The 14,238-nt window shown below is 39.7% G+C and overlaps 1 protein-coding gene across 1 annotated transcript; it reads left to right on the forward strand.

Moving 5' to 3' along the window:
- Window positions 1-1,137: 1,137 nt before the first annotated feature.
- On the forward strand, window positions 1,138-12,443 carry LOC308127515 (proline-serine-threonine phosphatase-interacting protein 1-like). The gene is made up of 16 exons (XM_080492615.1): window positions 1,138-1,440; window positions 4,145-4,210; window positions 4,864-4,964; window positions 5,459-5,533; window positions 6,115-6,149; window positions 6,232-6,338; window positions 6,647-6,709; window positions 6,881-6,970; window positions 7,559-7,604; window positions 7,743-7,822; window positions 8,212-8,310; window positions 9,302-9,398; window positions 10,333-10,426; window positions 10,857-10,945; window positions 11,619-11,734; window positions 11,870-12,443. Exons 2-16 carry the CDS (start codon window positions 4,178-4,180, stop codon window positions 11,999-12,001), a joined length of 1,257 nt encoding a protein of 418 aa, XP_080348741.1. The 5' UTR covers window positions 1,138-1,440; window positions 4,145-4,177; the 3' UTR covers window positions 12,002-12,443.
- Window positions 12,444-14,238: the final 1,795 nt, after the last annotated feature.

Genomic DNA, 14,238 nt, shown 5'->3' on the forward strand with positions numbered 1-14,238 from the left:
TAATAAATGTTTCATTCGGAGCCAGGCGCAGATCAAACATGAGAATGGCCCCGGCTCACTTTCTGGGGGTAGCATGATTCTGCTCTTTCTTCTTCTCCTGCTCTCCCTCTCTCCGCCTCCTTCAGCTGTTGGTTTTCAGCTGTATTATGACAGCCACTACAGATCGTCTCACTCGCAACTACAGGCCCTGCCCTTGTGCCTACACATCATTAGCTCTCCATCTGTCAGCTTCCTAACAGGTTTCCACTAATGTGGCCAAGGACTCCCTTCGTTGCATTCCTGACCAGCAGTGCAATACACTCTGTCCTGGTAAAAAAAAAGAAAAAGAAAAAGTATTTTTTTGCTCTTATTTTTACATTTTCCCCTCTCCTGTATTAACTTCTTCAGTCTGCTTGTTTTTCAGCTATCCCGCTTCTCTTTCCACTTGCATCCTCTTTGCTTTGCCACTCCTCACTTTTAACCTTTATACTCCACTCCTCTCAACCCCCTCTTCATTCTCTTCTCAGACGTTTTTTTCCCCCGAAAGTATCTGGTGAGATTCAGGGCTGGTGCCAATGGTCAACAGGGGATTAGCAAGAATGGAGGATGGAGAATGTGTGAAAACCAGTTAAGTCCCACACTTTGCAGGCCAGAGGCTCACACACCAATACACACATGCAGGCACATGCGCACATTCATACACGCACATACACACGGGCAGCGATAAGTCACACATGTGCATGAACCCAAGCAACCAGGCAAAAGCTGTTTTTGGCATCACATGTTCATCACTCGGCACGCACATACAGTCCAGACCCCCTCGAGTGAGTGCAACCGAGAAGTGCAAAATCAATAGGAACATCGCGAGGTTTCATCTCTTGATATAAAAGCTTAAAAATTAAATAAATGGAAATAAATGAGAGAGAAAAAAAAACAAAAACGAAATGAAATAATTGTGAGAATTTGTGGGTGGATGTCGTGGCTAATGGGAGCAATGGTGACACTGGTGTTGCCAAATGGGCCGTGTGGCTGCCTGTGTAACTCTATCTGTGGAGGGGGAATACAGCAGTGGTCGGGTAATGGAAAGGTCATTTAGCCAATCCCCCAGGTAGGGGGACTGGTCTGACACGGCTCGTTTGTCACAGTTCAATAACTGCCACTCCGGGGAGTGTGAGAGGGAGAGAGGGAGAGAAAACGAGTGGGAGACGTGTAGGAAGCGTGTGTGTGTGTGTGTGTGTGTGTGTGTGTGTGTGTGTGTGTGTGTGTGTGTGTGTGTGTGTGTGTGTGTGTGTGTGTGTGTGTGTGTGTTCAGCCCCTGGCAGCGCAGCTGATTCCCAGGGCTTGTCCCTCCATTTGAGGCCTCAAACGGGGTCACAGTGAAGGCCAAGCGCCACCGACTCAGACATCTTGAAGCGAAAACTTGTAAGCCTCGGCCTGGAAGGATTATTTTCGCTCTAACTGGTAGGTGTTTGGTGTGAAGAAAAAAAAAACTGTTACTCTCCTTTTGAACCGAAATATGGCGACTCGAGACTTTGATGTGAAGCTTCAAAATGAATTACAATCTCCTGAAAAAGAAGGCTGTTCAAACTACAATACTTTGAATTAATAATGACTGATAAAGAACAGAATACACATCCTGGTTAACTGATCCATTAGGGACTAATATGTTTAGTCTTTTAAAAGAATAACAACAACAAATAATTCTTGAGGGGGGACATTTTTATAGTTTTTCTGATAATAATCATATTTCACACTGACAAAATGTATTTCAGTAAGTTGCAACTAAACTCTTCAGATGGATTAAAAAAAAGTATGTCTTGTCAAAAAGCTTAAAATTGAGGGCCTACATACTACACAGTGCTTGTTTGATTTGGTGTAGTTCAGAATGTACTGACAGAGCTCCTACATATATTACCATTGGTAAATGCTGCCTGATCAGTCAATAAATAACTAACAATAAAAATATTTGATCATCTGGGACAACACTTTTAAAAATAGAGCAATGATTTCAAAATGTGCATTGAGAGAAAATAAATACAATCATAAAGAGAAGCAGACTGAATTATTCTCAGCTGGCTGTATTGATCTGTGCTATCCCTTTAACATGTTGTTAGGTGTGTGACAGAATGATCCCTGGCTTTGTGAGGGAGCCAAAGATTTTCACACATCTCATTGAGCGGCCGGTGAGAGACACCGCGGTGTGTCCTGCTCACTTTGAAAATCAATAGCGAGCTTCTATGCGCTCATTCACGTGTCTCTGCGGTGTCCCTGACAGACGCCTGAGGCACAGGTTTGTATTCATCTCAACTGGACTGAGAGATTAGGGAATTTATCTTTGACCCACCCCCCCACAGAGATTTAGGAACTGTTGAGTCTGAGCAGTAGGTGGCTTTGACCCCAGAGTCACACCCAGCAATAATGACGGATTAGTGACTTTGAAGGGCGTTTGTCTCCCCCTTGTGTTCATATCTAGAATGTACTAATGAAAAAAAAGCTGATGCATTATTTAAATGATTTTAATAATAATGGCAAATTTGTTGACATACTGATTCAACTGTCCGTGTGCATTTTGCACATTAAACTCCTCCAAGTGTCCACTGTCAAACATACGACTCACAGCAACCTGAACAGTGAAAACCTTCACATAAACCAAGTGAGGGATCTGATGTAGTTGATGTTAAAAACTTGTAAAGCATGTAGGATTTACCAACAATTACATTTATTTAGATTAGCAAATATCATTTAAAAATACAGAATTGAGGACATTTTCAATTGACATAAATCTAAAATAGTGTAGAGCTTTTGGCATTTTGCCATGAGGTTGTTTTGCGGCAACTTCTTATTCCAAACCCTTTAAGGACTTATAAGAATCCATGGTTCTCCTTCAAAACGGGATCAAACTTAGCTATAACTTAACTATATAGTTAACTTAAATCTAGTAGTTATGTTTGCCGCATTAAAAAATAAAATAATAGTCATCATTTCGACCTCTGGAATCTAAACCTTATAAAGACATATTAATATTATTGTATTATTGACCAGAAACCACATGTTCTCACCTTTTATCCATTGGTTGAATAAAATTATGGGCAATATGAACTTTTCCAATGTATTCTAATCTAATGAGCTGTACACGTATTTAGATCTCATTCTAACTTCGATTGTCTTATTATTTTAAAACGCGTCATGCTATTTGCCTTTGAGTTTATGCGAAAAATAAAAATAGAACTGAATAAGAATGCAGAAAATAGTGAGAATGTAGACAAATTTACAGCAAGATGCATGTATTATTTAATAAATATATACGTATGACTTCTTGGAATAAATTGAATTGAATTTGTTTGTTTATTTCAAACATAAAATCAGTGAGTAAAAAAACAAAAACAAAACAAAGCTTGAAAAGGAGAAGTAAGAAAACCTTTCTGATAAATTCCTACCCTCTTCTCGCAATACAGATATGTGTTAACAAAAATACATCACCCTCTCACCTAATGCCCAGAAATCATAAACATACAATGCGACCTCTCAACTTAACCCTTCCTCGTCTGCATATGCTGTTAAAAAAATCCTCCTGTAACTCTCTTTAAATTGCTCTATAGTAGCGCTTCCCTTCAACTCATCATCTAACCTGTTCGAGTTAACTTAAAAAAATTGCTCTTTGATAAAATATAAGTGAAGACAAGTACACAATTCAGCCAATATTCATGGTGGTAAATACTGTATCAACTGGGTGATAACCCAATTTCTCAGCGTGTGTGACTGAAACCAGGCTGCACTAGGAGCTTTTTACTGCAAATCAATAGTTTAATGACATAAAAATAAATAAACACGAAGCATTGCCTACATATGCATAGAGGGGCCAAGTTGTAGCATTGTCCGGGCAGACACCTATACATGAGGTACTTAAACGTTCAAGTCATGCAACCTTCTTCTTCCAAATGAAAGCGACAGAGATTGGGTTTCGCATGTGGGCTGAGCTGCCTGTGGTCCGTGACATCATGGGACACAAACTCTTCCTCATTCAAAATGACTCACGGACATTTCTACAGCTCGAGTTCTTAAATACACTTTACCAACAACAACATACACAAGGCTGCAAGGTACTGTGCAAGGAAAACACTTGAATGCGGACAAGAACTGCTCATGAGTGAAGTTTGTGCTGAAGAACTGTGACGGGTTCAAGGACAGAAGAGACAAGATGACCCCTCTGATGTTTAAAGATGCTTTCTGGGTGAGTCTAGTTTTTTTTTTCCTGGTTTCATGCTTTGCTAAAGCTGTCCGTGCTCATTACTGAAAGTTCACGTATTCATGCCTTGAACTCACAATGCCAAATAAATTACCATCAAATACACATTGTATAGCAAATGTGAACTGGGTACAAAAAAAAAAAAGACATTCAAACTGTAATGAACTGCCTTCAACGTCACATACAGTACATTTTATGCTTGTAATTGATATTTGTTGATTAAATCCAGCTTATTTTAATATCCCGTTGATGTCAAAACTTGTCAATCATAGATAAAGACAGTTTACCAGATGTCCATGCTCTTATACTTTAGAGATCAATGTGAGGCCGTACCATCGATTGAGATTCATTCGTTATTTCCGCTTTGTAAATAGCAACAAAGTTCACAGTGCTGTGCTGTACTGATCTAGACAAGTTGAACTGCCACTTTTGAAGCCTGATCTACAATAGATCTTACAAAGACCCGACCGCACTGCCATGTCTCGTCGCTATTTTAGTCGAGTCCGAGTGTTAGTTCTGCATTTTTAACAAGCAAAGAGCCAAAGACTGACTCAAGAACATGTTGCAACAGATGTTGGGTAATGCTGCATGTTACTGAGTTTCTTCTACGATTTTCTTAATTATTTTTTTTAACACAGGGGTCAGATTTCACGTGCCATGCTGGATACGACGCTGTGATCCAAAGGTTACGAGATGGACGGGAGATGTGCAAAGACATGGAGGAGCTTTTGAAGATGAGGTTAGATGTTAGATTTGAGCAAACTCGGCGAGTTTTATAAACGATCGGCCACAGAATTGCTTAGAAAAGCACAGGCAGGCTGATGACTACCATTATTATCATGACAGGAAAATGTTTCATTTAAACTCCTCAGAAACAGCATCATGTACTCATACAAGCACTAAATATAACTTTGCTGCGCCTCGATTACTGCAATGATTTTCAAAATATTAGCAAATCACTTGCGTATTCAGCATCTTTTTCTGCAAACACAGGGCCTCTGTTTAATGACGCAAATCCTCACTTTCATCTAGAGTCGTCCATCGGCAATGCAGAATAGGAAACAGAGACTAACCTGAAGTGAACCGTAAAATGTGACAAAAGCTGACAAAAAAGTGGGTCATGCGTGTGAACAGCGTTCACCAGCCTCCTGCATTTGTAACACTTTACTGTGGAAACTAAGAGTTGAGCTTTTGGCCTGCAGAGTGATGCATCTGTCTGCTTGTTCTGCTCAGGGCCTCAGCAGAGGAGAAGTATGGGAAGGAACTGGTGACGATCGCTCGCAAAGCCGGAGGGAACGCCGAGATCTGGTGAAAAACATCTCATTGTCTTCAAAAATGTCTGAGTTCCGAAGAGCTGCGCGCACCGACTGGACATGTGTGGAAAACGCCGTTGAGTTTTTAAAGTTTTAACGCTGATGAGCATAAAAATATGAAAGAGCAGTCAGTCAGGCTTATTTGACTCAGTTCTTTCTTTGAGCTGGAATCACACACTTGTGAGACAGACGGATAAAAAAAGACACTGAATGTACAAGAGTGTGTGTCAACTACAGTAACAGCTTTGCTCCCCTGACACTGAACAGGAAACCGGCCACAGAAATCACCACTGTGTCCAGTCACTGAGAGAAAAATGACCAGCAACTAATAAAACAACAAATGCTGGCAGATTAAGTGGTTTTTTTTTTTTTTTTTAAGTGAAAAATACCGCTGGCAAAGTTTGTATGGTGTGATGTGAATCTGATTGCTGTCGTAGTGTCTATTAGATAACAAAGACAATGGTAGATTATTAATTTATACTTTTTAGCAGGACAACCTACAAAAAAAAATTTAAAAGGAGGAACTTTGCAGTCGTGACTAATTGATCTCTGATGCGTGTGCATTATTTTCCGCAGCACGCTGAAAGCATCTTTTGAACAGCTAAAAACTCGTAAGTTATTCCCAAAGCATAAATCCAACCACTGTGGTGTTTGACTGAAATGAGTCACGTTGCTCTTTTAATCCGTTTGCAGGAATCGAGAACGTTGGGAACTTTCACATCCAATTGTCTGATATATTGAAAGAGGAGGTAAAAAAGATTGAGACATTCAGAGAACGTCAAAAAGAACAGAGGAAGAAGGTACTGAGCAATTTCTGTTACTTAACAACCAACGTATGAAAGACAAATACAAGTTTTCACTGTGAGGTTTGAAAGTGCTGAGAGGAATCGCGGTTCAGTCTTAAAATGATTCTTTCACTATAGGATTAGTAATACCTGAATATTACAATCAGCAGCTCGAAGTTTCTAAAACACCTCAGACACAAGTGTATTTTTGCCTCATGAAACTGAGAATGGCATTTCTGAGTTAAAATAGAAAAGTTCAGGTCAAACAGACATAACAGACATGCCATTATTCAATGTTTTCATGGCTCTGCCTCTGGTTCCAGTTTGAAAGCATCATGGAGAAGGTTCAAAGGAGAAAAGTTTCCTTCTTCAAGAAGACCATGGAAGTAGGTGAAACCCAAAATTGTACCCATTATCTATACTGCCATATTTAGTGGATTGAGAAATTGTACACCAGTGAATATTTTTGTTGTGTCTGGTGCAGCCCTGACGAGAACAGGTTTTGTTTCAGTCCTTTGTGGAAATATGCAGCTCATACTTTGGTCTCTTTCTTGCAGTCAAAGAAGAACTACGAGCTGAGAGGCAGGGAGGCTGATGAAGCCGAACACGGGGCCGAGAAAAACTCTTCATGCAAAACATCTGAGAAGGTACAGCACAAACAGTGTGGGAGCGCTTAAAATTGCCACCATGTTTTCAGACTCCACCCTACTCAATGACCTGAGAAGTTGGGGCCCTTGACATTGGGCCCCAGTGCTTCCCCAGATTAATAAAATATTTATTTCCCAGGTCATTTATTTTACCAGGATCATTTAAGCTGAGTCCTACTTACTGTATGACTGAGTTCATTTGCCATCGTTCACGATTTGGCCCTCTTGGAGTGAGTCTGAAATGTTTACAACTGTCACAGTGATCATGGTGAGCCGTCGCTCAGCCGGATAAGGTGATATGTGGCTCAGGGTGACCTTGCTGGCAGTGAGATTTTAATAAGTGAACTTCTGTTCATCAACATGCTTCCCCAATCTCGAGGCCATCACTAACAATGGGACTTTCTGAAACTGTGCAACAGCGAGCATAGTGAAATTGAAGTGTGTACAACATCTTTTTAAGGAAATGAAATTTTCGGACCATCCAGCAAATGAGCCTCAATACGCTTTCAGTCTGTCCGTCTCATGTTCACACACTTTCTCACATAAGTCACGCGTGTGTCGCCTCATGTGTAGCCTTTGTTTTTACAGGCACGTCTCCGGATCAAGCACTGCAGGCAGGCAGCCAATGAAGCAGGTACGACCCCAATCTCATCTCATCTCTCACTGTTTCTATTTTTAACCTGCACGTAAACTGCAGTCATGCCAATTCCGAATGAGGCGTTACCTTTTAAAATAAGAAGGTGCACATTCTCTATCCCCATTCCCAACACAGAAAAGCTGTATTTCAACAACATTGTCCAGCTAGAATCACTTCGCCAGGACTGGGAAGAGACCCACAGGAGCACGTGTGAGGTACTGCAGACTTCTTTCCTGTAACCTGCTCTCTGCGATATGTTCACAACCGAGAACAATAAACCAAACCTCACACCACAACCTGTTGAACGGCGTGAAGTCTGCATCATGCTGACCAGTCAAGGAAGTGCACTTCATCATAGTTAGGGTGGGTTAAAAATAGAACCGCCACCACATAGACAGATGTAGGTGCCCCAATGTTCTGTTGAAGGCTCCTTCGCCCGTGTGTAAATCATACAGTCCAGCTTGTACAGTTGAGTGGTCGTGAAAGGAGAAAGTTACTCATACAATTATAGCGTACTGACGTGAAGGCAGCACATTAAAAATAGAAGTCATTAACAAAAAAATAAATGTTGTTGTTTATTTTTGTTTCCTACTGTTTATCTCAGGTGTTCCAGCAGCTAGAGGGAGATCGTATCAACATGCTCAGATGTGCTCTCTGGGACCACTGCAATCATCTCTCCATACAGTGTGTCAAAGACGACGAGGTCAGGATTCCTCCTCTTTACTTCAGTAATCACAACAAACTGTCCTGATATTCAACAACAACAAAAAAGTAGAGCGCGCGTGCTAAAAACCGGTCTGGACAGTGACCAACTTGACAGAAGAAAGTGGACGCTACGGAACAATAAGTCTCATACTGGTACTGTCATCTCCTGGTGGTGTACTTCACCTGTGATAACAGTGGAGATCAGACGTGGCCGACCGGGCAGAGACCAAGAGCCACAGAAATGACCAGGGTACTATTATACAGATTTGGACTTACAAAACAAACAAACTACAAAACCCCTGTCTTACTGCACTTCCTCCACCTCTTGTCTCTGTCTCTCTCTCTCTCTCAGATTACACAGACAAACTTAGTTGAATCAAGTCTTAACAAGAAACTATATCTATAATACTTAACTGTGTCACATTAACAGAGTATGAAATGTTTATACCTTACTGGTTCAACAATAATAGTGTTCAATAAAAAATCATTCTGAAAGTAATTCTGCTTTAATGGCAATTTATGTGTGATCCCACCATACCCCTCCACCACGCACACGCACAGAGAGAGAGAGAGAGAGAGAGAGAGAGAGAGAGAGATCACTCTCCCACTGTGTGAAATGTCCAGTGATCAGCTTCATACTTTGACTTGACGATGCGTTTCTTCCCTGACATTTCTTATTTCTTGCGTCAATGCAGGAGCACCACTCACGTCTCATCTGGCCTGCAGCTCCCCCGTCTCTCGCTCGCTCGCTCCACTTCCGCCTGTTACATTTCAAGTGGTTGCATGCGCGCGCGCGTTCTCTCTCTCTCTCTCTCTCTCTCTCTCTCTCTCTCTCTCTCTCTCTCTCTCTCTCTCTCTCTCTCTCTCTCTCTCTCTGAAACTACTGAGTGACGCTGTTACAAAACCCTTGTAACTGAAGAAAGTCGTTTTCACAGTTCACCAAACACAAATGTATTTCCAGTGTAATTTCCTCCTTTTTCTTACCTCAGTCTTACGAGGAGGTGAGGAAGGTCCTGGAGCACTGTGACGTCACCACAGACAACAACTACTTCATAGAAAAGAAGTGTACAGGAACAAAGCCTCCAGGTAAACCCCTCACCTTTACATAGAGATTTAGTCCATACGAATGTCTTCTTTTTATGTTTAATTTTACTTTTATCACCTCCAAATAAAGCTGAGATTCCTTGAGCATGAGAATGACAATTCAATGATGAATGGATTTCAATCTTCTGGCAAATGTTTCACAGCTACAACAGTTTCAAAGCACTTTACACCATTGAGTCCTCATAAACACACTACAAGAAAAAGCTTCCATTCAAGGTATTCAGTCTTGTCCAAGGACACTTTCTCATGTTTCTAGACCGAGATGGGAGATCAAACCTCCAATAATTAGGATTCTTCTGTACATTATAGACCTTAACAGGCTCTCCCTGCTCCCTGCATAACCTCCATTAGACTGGCCTCTTGAAAACACCATCACCGTCACTATTGACACCTCTTAGATTTATTTTTGCATGGACTACCCCATTGTATTTTTTTTTTCACTTCTTTACATTATTTTCTTGTTTTATCAAGCCGTTAAAACATTTTTTATTCAGGCAGGCCTTTGACCTGTAACCACTCAATTTTACTTTTTTGTATAACAATGTAGGTTTTCTTTGCGTCTCTATTCTTAATGATCTTATCTCTATTTTATTTTTTCTGTTTTTAGTGCTGTAAAGCGCCTTGTAACTCATGTCTGTGAAAGGTGCTATATGAATTAAGTTCCATTCTATTCGATTTAGGCTTTTATTGCTATAAAGTACACTGACTTGTCATGCTACTAAAAGGTCAACCTCAGTTAGGTGCAAGTTTTACATTTGTTGTGATTTTCCTTCAGTGGAAACTGCAACATGGAAGAGAGAAGTGAGAAAAATGTATGTTGATGAAGAAAAAAATGTTATGCTTTCACTTTACAAATGAGCAGAAACCTTTTACAGGGACTTTTTGACTGAGCAGCTTCTCTCTTTCGTTCTCACAGAGCCCATCATATTTGAAAACTACAGCCAGCCCGGGACGCCCAGAGACAGCAATGGTCCAGCTCAATTTGAATTCAGACAAGACCCGAGAAGAAGGTAGCAATGGGAGTGAAGTTCAACTGAAACAAGGCTGTGAATGGGTGACATGTTTCAGGTTAAACACATGGGTTTTGACTTGGTGAAAATATTAACTTGAACTTTCTGATTAAAGCAACTGCTGTTTTGTGATTTATTCATGCAGGATTCTAATGTTTTAGTGTGAGTAGCACACGCTTCAGTCTTTGTGAAGTGATTCCCTGTCGATTTGCAGCAAACATAAAGAAACATTTAGAATAAATTTCAAGTGTTTCTCACTTGAAATTAAACGGGGCTGTACTGCACATGCACATAAGTGGCTGAAATGCACACAGGGTGCCTCCATGTATTTACATTGACACACAGAATTCGGATACAGCAGCTATAGCATTGTATTGGCTGAAAGGCACTGTGTTTATCCTAAATATCTGACTTGCTATGGATTACACAGGTACTCTGACCCCCTGCTGGGAAGTCCTGTCAACATCAACACTGACGGTCCTCAAACGCCACGATCCACACTGACGTCCATCAGTGAATGTAAGTACAACAATACCCGTCTTCTCTGAGATGTTATTGCCTCTTTTTGTACTTTTCTTCTTATATATAGGATGAGTTTTATTTTAATGGACACCCACTGCTCCCTACATTAGGTGCAATATCACATGATTCAGTACAACGCTCTGCCAATAATTTTCAAGACGTAAGGTAATAATTTTGCTGAAATGATCATGAGGGGGCTGACTTACAATAAATAAATCTCTAAATATTTTTAGCTTTACAACAGCAAGCTACAATACCTAAAGAGATTTCTGACCTCTGCCAAGGGTAGACATGGACACACGTCCACCCTTATTATTTTGTTGAGCCCATGATTTTGTTTCATAATTTGGAAGAACAGAAGATAAGACCATATTCTTAACTTCTTCCACGTTATCATCCGAACCGTAGTTGAGAAGCCTGGCTTATCATGGAGTTTCACTCACTGAATTGTGGCTCCTTTTTGCTGGTAACAAAAGCTGTCTGTCGGGCCAATTCTGACTTGGAGTTGGATGGAGGGAGAAGGGAAGACGCTGGTGGTTGCAGAATTGTGGCCAAATCACATTTTATAATGTGGATCACAGGACAGAATGATTTCATTTCAGAGGTTTTTGTGACGTTTTCCAAAAAATAAAAACACATTTTGTACATTTGAAATCATTTGTGGCTTCAGTTGCGAGTTCAGACGGAGGATATGCGCCCTTACCATGCTTCCAGCAAGAAGAAGCAGTGGCCACAGCTCCTACTGATGAAGACTACTATATGGTGCTTTATCAGTACAATGCACAGGTGACTCTTTTGATACCTTACTCATGTTAAACTTAAGACCTTTGTTAAACACAGATGCTGTGAATTGTGATAATTAATCAAGATGTGACCAGACTTACATAACTAACATTTCCCATTCCTATATTGCTTGGTAAGGAAGAGGATGAACTGTCTGTGAGCAGAGGGAGCGTGGTCCAAGTCCTGGAACGAGGTGAAGACGGCTGGTGGACGGTGGAGAGGAATGGACTGACTGGACTTGTCCCAGGAAACTATCTGAAAAAAATCTGAATACGCACACACATACACGTGGCTGCATTACTTCTACTTGGTTAGTTTTAGTTTTTTGAAGACTTTGCGTAAACTTAACAATAATTTGGGGTCACCAGAACGGTGATCCCTACATTCAACAAAGTCACATCATAAATTGTAATGAATCATGTTATAGCAACTTACATTTGGCTATTAAATATATGTGAGGGACAGATTTGTGTCCTCACGTTTTCATTAACATGTGCAAATACACGTCCATGATTGTATATATACAAGTACATCTCAAAAAATCCATCCGTCATTTCAGAAAGTGATACTGTTATTTTATATAGATTCATTACTCACGGAGTGAAATGTTCCAAGCTTTTATTTCTTGTAATTTTGTTGATTAGGGCTTACAGATACTGAAAACCTAAAATTCAGTGCCTCAGAAAGTTAAGAGTATCACATAAGAACAATCAAAAAAGAATGTCAGGCTTCTGAAAAGTATATTCATTTGCATGCATTCATTGTTCTTGGCTGGGCCTCCTGAGTCAAGCAGCATCCATGGTGGGCAAGTTTGGGCTGCCACTGATACTCTTGATGTTTCAGGGTCACAGTAACTTGGTCCAACAAAGCCCATCATTTTGCGCTCATCCACCTTTGGAGGAGATGTTCAGGAAATCAGCTTATTTCTTCTAATGCAGTCTTATAAATAGTGGTTGCCAAATGAGGCTTCATAAGCCAGTCTTTGTTTTTTGGAGCCACTAGATGGTGCTGTTTGTTCAACAAATGTCTGAAAGCACACTGCACTGACAGGCCTTCAGCCGCGAGTTTAAAAGCAACAGTGCCATCTGGTGGACTCAGATAATAAAGGCAGTGTTTTATGAGGCTTAATTTGGCCATCACTACTTAAAAGTAATACTTCAAATACTTACCAGAATGTGATGGGTGTTTCCATTGCTCCAGGAGTCCACATATGTGGTCAAAACATAATAATAATAATAATAAAAATAAAAATAATAATAATAATAATAATAATAATAATAATAATAATAATAATAATAATAATAATAATAATAATAATAAAAATAATGCATTGGTTTTATATAGCAGTTTTTTTCTGTGAACTCAAAGATGCTTTACATTGCATTATTCATTCACTCCATACTCAACGGTGGCAAGCTGCATACATATTCCTTTACACAAATATAGAAACTGCAGACAGCCTTAGGGCAGTTAGAAGGTTGTTTAACAGATACCTGGCTCAAAACAGACCAGACACAGAAATATCGGCGCTCATACACATCAACCTCACCTAAAACTACATTTCTAGAAAGGGTTTGTCTGCTGATTTTGACACGCTTGTTGAATCAGCATTTATAGAACTGACAGTCCATAGGAAAACCATTGTATTCAGATGTATTTATAGAAAATCTGACTCGGATATAAATATGTTTAATGACACATTGTGCTCAACTTTAGAAATCAATAACAAGGAAAATAGATTATGTGCGTTACTGGGATTTTCAACATGAATCTGCTCAAAGATGATTTGGTGTCCACAACAGACTTATTGAACACCTTTACTCTATAAACACTTCTTCATCTTCAGCCTCACTGATTGACTCAACTCAACTTTATCTATAGAGCATTTTAAAAACAACACCGTTGGCCAAAGTGCTGTACAGACAAATAATAAAATAAAATAAATATATATATATATATATATATACAGTATATATATATATATACAGTATATATATAACAACAACATATAATAAAACATATGATAAAAGCAATATAAAACAATATAAAGCAATAAAAATAACTAAAAACAATAAAAGTCAACCTCTCAGACTCAGTTAAAAGCCAAAGAGAAAAAGTGTGTTTGACAACATCCTTTTTAATTCTCTGAACTTTCCAATACCGGAAGATGGTCAGAAAAGATGATCAGAAGTCCAACATCAACTCTTCTAAAGGAAAACCTTGGATTAAAGTATATTTGAAAGAATGCTACCGAAAAGAAAATGTACACAATTGAAACCTAGAAGAAATATAAAAACAAATTAATACCTGATCTAACGAAACCAGGACAAAAAAAAAAGTACTATGCAGATAAATTCACACAAGCCTCAAATGACATTAAATCAACCTGCAGCGGAGGTTTAATGGTAAAAATGTAGGTCCCTCAAGAAAAAGGTTGGGAATAACTGATATAGAGGATGATTATTGGAGGAGATCAAACCACCTGAATGGCAGAGAAAGAAGCTCAG

This window comes from Lipophrys pholis (assembly GCF_963383615.2).
Source record: "Lipophrys pholis genome assembly, chromosome: 2".
Lineage (NCBI taxonomy): Eukaryota > Metazoa > Chordata > Actinopteri > Blenniiformes > Blenniidae > Lipophrys > Lipophrys pholis.

Excerpts from the sequence above, each read along its gene's own strand:
- LOC308127515 (XM_080492615.1), top strand. The coding sequence starts at position 4,178 with ATGACCCCTCTGATGTTTAAAGATGCTTTCTGG. Across the intron at positions 8,311-9,301 it reads AGTGTGTCAAAGACGACGAG|TCTTACGAGGAGGTGAGGAA; the intron begins GTCAGGATTCCT and ends TTCTTACCTCAG. Across the intron at positions 10,946-11,618 it reads ACTGACGTCCATCAGTGAAT|TTGCGAGTTCAGACGGAGGA; the intron begins GTAAGTACAACA and ends TTGTGGCTTCAG.